Genomic DNA, 8,057 nt, shown 5'->3' with positions numbered 1-8,057 from the left:
AATGTTGATAATCAACTTTTATATTAAAAAAATCCAAAAAGTTGACTATTATAAATTTTTAAAAGAAATCTTTAAGTATAATAACCCACAGTTTAGAGATTAAAAAAAAAAGAAAAAAATATAAGTGTTAATAATAATAATAATAATAATAATAATAATAATAATAATAATAATAATAATAATGTGTAACAATGACTCGTATAAATAAAGTTTATATTTATTTAAATTTTACCTTTATATTAAAAATAATAATGTTACTATGCTAATACTAGCTAGGATGTCACACCCATGGACACATGAGAAAAATGAAAAACTTTAACCCAAACACTCCAATTTTTTCCCAATTTTTCTTTTTTACTTATTATTACAATTTATTTTATTGATTTCTCCTTTCTGAAATATAGTTTATTTATTTATTTATTTTTTGAAGATTGGGATGTTTAAAACAAGAATTAATAAATCAATAAACTACTTAATCTGCGGGTAGCATATCAAATAATTCCCCATATCTCTAGAAAATGGGAGCCACGTCATTAACAGCAGATCATTTTAGTAATGTTTTAGAGCGCATTATTAGCATCTATAATGCTTCACCAACAGAAAAAAGCAAAGCCACTCCATAAATTAATTAAATTGCATTATTTATATATATAAAAGGAATTGATTTAGTTATTTAGATTAAGCCTAAATATTCCAGATAACATGAAATTTAATTTGCTAGTGACACGCAAGAAAATTGTCAATCACATCAGTTTATGGCAAATAATATTGTGTGTTTGTGTATATAATTAACTTTGCTTGTACCATACCATAAGCCTCTAATCCTGGAGATGCAAGAAAATATAAATAAATAAATATGATATATAAAAAGAAAAAAGAAAAAAAAATAAAGAGGTGGCTATAGGGAGGATTTGGAACTAGACTGTTTCATTTAGCAAGTTGAGGGGAAAAAGCTTCTCAATTTGAACAAAACTTTGCATCCACATGTTTAATAAAGACGTAGACAGCACTTCTTCTTCTTTATTCAATATTATGTTTTCACATATTTAAGTGCTGATGTATATATAAAATGTTTTATATTATCATTAAATTATTTTTTCCCATTTTTATTATTATTCAACCTCTGATAGTTAAACTTAAAAGTTAATAATAAATATACAATATAACCATTATTTTTGTAAAAAAATATATATAATTAATATCAATTATATTAATTATATATTAAAATTAGTCATCAAAATTAATTATTAATATAAAATATATATTCGCCACATATATTTTCCATAAATACATAGTGGCTGATTTTTACGTGGAAATAACATTTTTGAAATCCTATAAAGAAAAAATGAAATTAGTTAATTACAATTTTATTACATAAAGTTGTAACGCGTTACACAGCACACATACAACCCTCCCTAAGGACCCTTATAAATAGAGCATCTTGAATGAAGTTCTAAGCAGTGTAACAAAAATCTTCACTTCTTTTTTGTATAACAGCTTCATTTATTTCATTTCTTTGTTGTCTCTCTGATCTCACACAAACAATCAAGAAGAAATTAAACAAAAACATGTCAGAAACTCTTCGTATGATTGTTGCTGTTGTTGGAAATGCTGCTTCTGTAGCACTTTATGCTGCACCAACGTATGTTAATGTTACATAAACACCAAATTATTGTTCTATACTCCATTAACAATATCATGTTAATGTTTTTTCTTCTGCTTAATTGCTTGCAGTGTAACCTTCAAGAGGGTGATAAGGAAGAAAAGCACTGAGGATTTCTCATGCATTCCCTACATCATAGGACTCTTGAATTGTCTCTTGTTCACATGGTATGGATTGCCAATTGTGAGTTACAAGTGGGAAAATTTCCCTCTTGTTACTGTTAATGGAGTTGGGATTGTTCTTGAGTTCTCCTATGTTGTCATCTATTTCTGGTTTGCTTCTTCTAAGGGAAAGGTCAGTTTCATCCATGCAAACACTCTTCATTCTTCATGCATGGAAGAAATTCATGAAATGGGTACAAAAAAGTTTACATTTTTTTTGTTTCTTTTTGTTCAGGTGAAGGTGGCAATGGTGACAATACCAGTTCTTATACTGTTCTGCATAGCTGCTGCAGTTTCAGCTTTTGCATTTCATGACACTCATCAAAGAAAGTTGCTTATTGGAAGCATAGGTTTAGGTGTTTCTGTTGCCATGTATGCTTCTCCTCTTGTTGCCATGGTAAGTGATTCTTATTAATTACCTTGACAGCAGAACAAAAACAGAGGAAACAGAGTAACAACTCTGTTTATTTATATGTTTATCTTAACTTTGATCATTATTGCAGAAACAAGTCATAAAAACCAAGAGTGTGGAGTTTATGCCTCTACCATTATCTTTGTGCTCTTTCTTGGCTGGTTCACTATGGATGACTTATGGATTCATGATTCGCGATATATTTGTTGCGGTATGTATATATAATTATCCGAAAAGAAATTGTTAATACTAGTGTATCAATAGGCACTGCATAGCGCGCAGTGCATTGTTATGAGAATAAGAATATACTAATGGTTGCGATTTTATGTCATGGTGATGTATATAGGGACCAAGTGTGGTTGGAGTGCCATTGGCCATACTCCAATTAGTTCTCCACTGCAAATACCGGAAAAGGAGGGTTTTGGAGGTACCAAACAAGGAGGGAATGGAAGAAAATGGTAACTTTGAGAAAGTGGATTTGGAAAAGGGAAGCTTGGAAATGAATGAAGTGGAAATCAATGTGACAAATCAAAAGAACAATGGAGACAACTTGTGAAAAAACAAATGTTGAAAACATGGTAGGGTGATGAAGGGTTTTCAGAAAAGTTTCTACTTAGATTCTGCCTTTTTAATGTTCTTTTCTTCTTTCTTTCTTTCTTTCTTTTTTTTTTCCTCCTTCTTTTTTGTATTATTGTTATTAGGGGTAAAAATGGTGTTAGCCATGGATGTATTCATCACATAAAGATCAGTTAACACTTAGTTCTTTCTTGCTTACAATTGTCTTGCTTTACGTATTAATGTCCAGTTATGAAGCACTAATGCTATAAAATAAAAAATAATGGAGGAAGCATATCCACATCTAATATAAAAATTTTAACATAACATTGTATATAATAAATACAAAAATATTATTTGTATGTCGAAAAATTTATTTTAATATATATTTTAGTACATATTTAATATAGTTGTAATAAATATAATATTTTTGCAATAGTACTAATAATAATAATGATAATAACAAAGATGAAGATGTCACATGGTCACATAATAAAAAAAATGTTACATCTACAAAGAATCAATGTTACCACCCAAATCCATTAATCAGTAGTTACTGATTAGTCCATTAAGTTACCTAGATCATTAGGAATATAAATGAAATGGGGTTAATGGTATATTATCCCAATGGTAAGCATCTTCTAGTTAAGTCCTTAATTATTAATTATGAGCTAGGTCCATTAGAAGTTAGCCAGTTCATTAGAAACATAAATGAGGTTATTATCCCAATTGCAAGTATTCTTAAATTATAATTAATACGTCACATTTAACATATTCATTTCACATGTTTATAATAAGATAATTTACAAAAATAAAACAATTAGAAAAAAAGTTTACGCAAATACAATCTTACAAAATAGCAGATGTAATTATAATTTTTTAATTTATATGTAAATCGCTGCACCATGTCTCAAATTTCATTAACACGTGAATCGTTGCACTTTGTTGCAGTTTACGTTTAAAAACACCCTGTAGCAATTTATAAAGAGATAAATGTTTAGAGTAATCCGCGATATTCTGTAGCGGATTATGAAAGAGTTGGCTCACTATACAAACCGCTTGAGACTGTAGCGTTTCATTTGTGATATCTTAGAGCAATATCGGTAAACGGAACCATGAATAAATAGATTTATATAAAATAACATTTAGTCATTTATTATTATATAAAATACCTTTTATATAATGATCTTTTTATACAATCAAACCACAGAATAAAAATTAAAAAATAATCTTTTATTATATACGATAAAAAAATATTTACAGTATGATTTTAATCGATTTGAATTAGGTTGATTTTATTTTTATTTTTTAATTTAATTTATTTTAATTTAATCAATTTAAATTTTTAAAATTATTAAAAAGAAATAATTTAATTTACAAACTTTTAAAATTTTAAACAAAAATAAAAGTAATATTATCATTTCTCAAACTTAAATGAATAGTTTTCATGTGTACTCACAACTATGAATAGTTTTTATATGTACTCATATGTCATAGTAATTATAATATAATTAAGTAAACTGAAGAGAGTCAACAATGCTTTGAAAAATTGTATATAAGTCACAGTTCTTTAATAATAAGCAAACTCAATTTCAAATTGTGCTGAGTTTTGATTTCTGAAGTAAAGGTCCTATTCCAAAGCATTTTCCTAGGCGAAGCTGAACCATCAAACATGTCAATTTTAAATACCATCATAAAAACAACAGTATATTCAAACTTCAAAGAATCACACGGTGACTTTATTTTTTTTATTTTAGCAAGAACAATTTTAGCTTATAATAAGTGTCCACGTTTAATTATATATCATTAGAGTTGAAAATGAGTCAAGCCAACTTAAATTTAAGTTTAAATTCAACTTATTATCAATTCGATAAGCTGAATTCATGAGTTTGTGAACTAAATTTGAGCCTAAAAATTTAAATTTATATATTAAATTAACTGAAACTGAACTTAAATAAACTCAATTTATTATTTTATGACCTAACCTCAAAGATATACATATATATTATAATTATTTATATTAATACATATATTATGTATCTTTTTGCTTTTATGATAATATGTAATTAACTATAATGTTAAGGGTGTTTTTTTTTTTTTAAACACAGGAACTACAATGTTAAGTGATTAACAATTTTAGAACTAAAAGTATATAACTATATAGTAGTATACATATATATAAGACTCACTAATAACTTAGTTTTTTTTTGTGACTACTAATAACTTAGTTAACTACTATATTAACAATTTTAGTAATTTTTATAACATGGATAATTTACAGTATACAACCAAATACAATATTAATGGCTTAAATAAGTTTTTTGAACATTCTAAAACACATTTTTTTTATCTCTATAAAATCCATGTTTGTTAGTTTTACAGTTTATATATAATAGTAAAATATATATATATATATATATATATATATATATATATATATATATATATATATATATAAACAAACAAAAAACATGTAAATTACATGAATGAATGATTTTTATATATATAAAGTGGAAGACAACATTTCCATATCCAAGTGATGAGCGGTGAAGTCTTGTTTTCATTTGTCATAATTTCTGCTGAAGGATTCCCTACATAACATCAGTCTTCTCTTCCTTTTACCATTTCACAAACACAAACACATGTATACGCAAACAAGAAAAAGGTTGTCACCACCAAAAGAAATTAATGAATTTTCTACGTGTCGCCATTGGAATTGGCCATTGCAAAAGGTGTGTAATACTTCATAAATCACAAGCATTGTCTCTTTCGCTCGTTGGTCACACCATTTTCGGACGCATGGATACCCGCTCTGCATGCTCATTTCTGATTCTCTCAGCTTTCTGTACAATGTACATAACGCACCATTTTCCATGCTTCTTTTTACCCACAAATTCTTCTCATATTCTTAAATATCTACTTAGGATATTCAAAAACTATATATGTTTTAATTGTAAAAATATTATTTATACATCAAAATTAGTCATCAATGTATTTATGTATAAATACATGTGTGGTTTAATTTATTTTTAATGTATTTATAAACAAAATTTGTTATGTTTATTTTGTTTGAAGTTAGTTATACTTATTTTTCTCTAATAAAATTATCTACAAATTTTAGTTGTTTTAGTTTATTTTAAAATTCAAATTAGTAATTAGTATAAATAAGTAGTATTATTCTCCAATAAAAGTAACAACAATATACAATAAAAAATTCTTCATTTTTTTCGTACTCTTTCATAGTTTTATTATTTATTGTTAATAGGTATTTAAAAAGAATGTTAGAAGACTATTAAAATTTATTATTTTTTGTCATCAATTAATATTGTGAATTAAAATATATTAGATTATTAAACTAAATGAATTGGATTGATAGCTACAAATAATAACAAAAAAAACTTGGCGAGAAGTCAATAAAAATATTAAAAAATGAACAAAATTCTTATTTTGATATAAATTATAAAAGATTCCAAAGTAGAGTTATTTATGTATACATGTTTTATGTTAATTTAAATATATATTTTGTGTAATATGAAATACAAATTATATTAATTTATATCTAACTATGCATATATAATGGAAATTAAGAAAGTTTATTGGTGTACAACTTTTTTTAAATGTCTTTTATTATATGAGTTTAATTTTAATATACTCACAATGTAAATTATTTTATATCATTATTCATCAATTACGTCTGTATTTTTAAATAATTATTCAACTGTTACAGTGTTACATAATTAAATGTACTAATAAATAAAAATGTGAATTAGTACTAATATGTATAAGATGAATAAATCTTTGATAAAATATCAAAAGCTTAATATGTTAATCAATTATATTAGTCCTTTCAAATTTTGTGTATATTAAATATGTCATGCAAGTATTTCTAGGTTAAAGCGTGACAACTAAAACTCACTATGCTCACACACATGGGTGTAGCAATTCTTTGTCGTTGAAAGTTTCAATGCTGTCCAAAAAATCTTTATACAATAGTGACCCTGGAACATACATTTACTATTAATTAATAGCTGTAAATATGTTATACATGTACTTATATAAGCTAAATTAAGTTAATTAGTTATGAACGTTTACTATTAATGGTATTCATTGTTGATCGATCAATGGATGTTGTTAGTTCTTCAATTCTTGTGGATCTCTATCTATGTTACCTTTCCAACAAGAAACCAAAAAAAATTTTTTTTTCATTGAATTCTTTTATCCAGCAGATTAAAAATTAATTTAAAATCTTATTTGAGAGTTTATCGTTGGCTAATAAATTGTCACATACACAAAATTTAAATTTCTGACACTTACTTAAGCGAACAAGTAAGTTAATACTAAACCAATTCAATTTGGTTGAAACCGGAAGATACATATACAACCCATGCATGATGGCCAGCAACCATTGATTACCATAATTCTAGGTAGGAGAATGCACTTTGTAACCTATGTATAAATATATTCTCTAAGAGACTCAGTGATTGACATGCATCACCAAATCAATTCAATGATTCGAGCAGTGTACCTGCTTGCAGATTCTGTTGTATCATCATCATCAATATTATATATCATGGTTTCATAGACACATGAACAAGAAAACTTAACAATGATATATTCATCAAATTTATATATGATAAGCCCCATGACAATGAGTTATGAGTCATGATCCTCTTTCCACGCGTAACCTAGTAGCTAGCTTAACTAATACTCACAGATCTCTCTAATTAATGAAATTTGATTATATTCCATGCCATTTTTTTTGTCCTTATGTATCGTGGTTTTTTTTAAATAGTATTGAATATAATTAGAAAACTATAAAAATATATTGGTCAATTTTACAGTGCCTATTAATTATTATCTAACTTTTGCTTAACTTGTGGTAAATTTTGATTTTTTAAAAATAATTTATTTTTATATCTTTTAAATTAAATATTTATTTTTAACTTTTTTTGATAAATAGACACTACTTTTTAAGCACTATAGCATTTACCAAATATATTATATTAAATATTTATTCAAAACTTCTTTTATATTGACCGTACATAAAAACTTAAAGCAGTATAATAATAATGATAATAAACCTTCCTTATAATGCAATTCGAACAAGAGCATTAGAAAATAATGTAGTATATATATATTGTATTATTATTATTATTATTATTATTATTATTATTATTATTATTATAGAATGATTAATTTTAGTTTATTTTGACAATAATATATAATTAGCCATCACTTCTCTTTTTGTTCAATGATGGTACGTTTT

The 8,057-nt window shown here is 25.7% G+C and overlaps 1 protein-coding gene across 1 annotated transcript; it reads left to right on the top strand.

The window, feature by feature from the left end:
- Window positions 1-1,440: 1,440 nt before the first annotated feature.
- On the top strand, window positions 1,441-3,013 carry LOC112705945 (bidirectional sugar transporter SWEET3b). Its single transcript, XM_025756987.3, has 5 exons — window positions 1,441-1,642; window positions 1,735-1,957; window positions 2,060-2,221; window positions 2,328-2,447; window positions 2,583-3,013. Exons 1-5 carry the CDS (start codon window positions 1,569-1,571, stop codon window positions 2,790-2,792), a joined length of 789 nt encoding a protein of 262 aa, XP_025612772.1. The 5' UTR covers window positions 1,441-1,568; the 3' UTR covers window positions 2,793-3,013.
- The last annotated feature ends 5,044 nt before the right edge of the window (window positions 3,014-8,057 follow it).

The sequence above is a fragment of the Arachis hypogaea genome, chromosome 8, assembly GCF_003086295.3.
Source record: "Arachis hypogaea cultivar Tifrunner chromosome 8, arahy.Tifrunner.gnm2.J5K5, whole genome shotgun sequence".
Classification (NCBI taxonomy): Eukaryota; Viridiplantae; Streptophyta; class Magnoliopsida; order Fabales; family Fabaceae; genus Arachis; species Arachis hypogaea.
This window is presented reverse-complemented; position numbering and strand designations above follow the sequence as displayed.

Coding starts and splice junctions, on each gene's coding strand:
- LOC112705945 (XM_025756987.3), top strand. CDS start 1,569: ATGTCAGAAACTCTTCGTATGATTGTTGCTGTTGTTGGAAATGCTGCT. Junction 1,958..2,059: donor TTGCTTCTTCTAAGGGAAAG/GTCAGTTTCATC, acceptor CTTTTTGTTCAG/GTGAAGGTGGCAATGGTGAC. Junction 2,222..2,327: donor CTTCTCCTCTTGTTGCCATG/GTAAGTGATTCT, acceptor TCATTATTGCAG/AAACAAGTCATAAAAACCAA.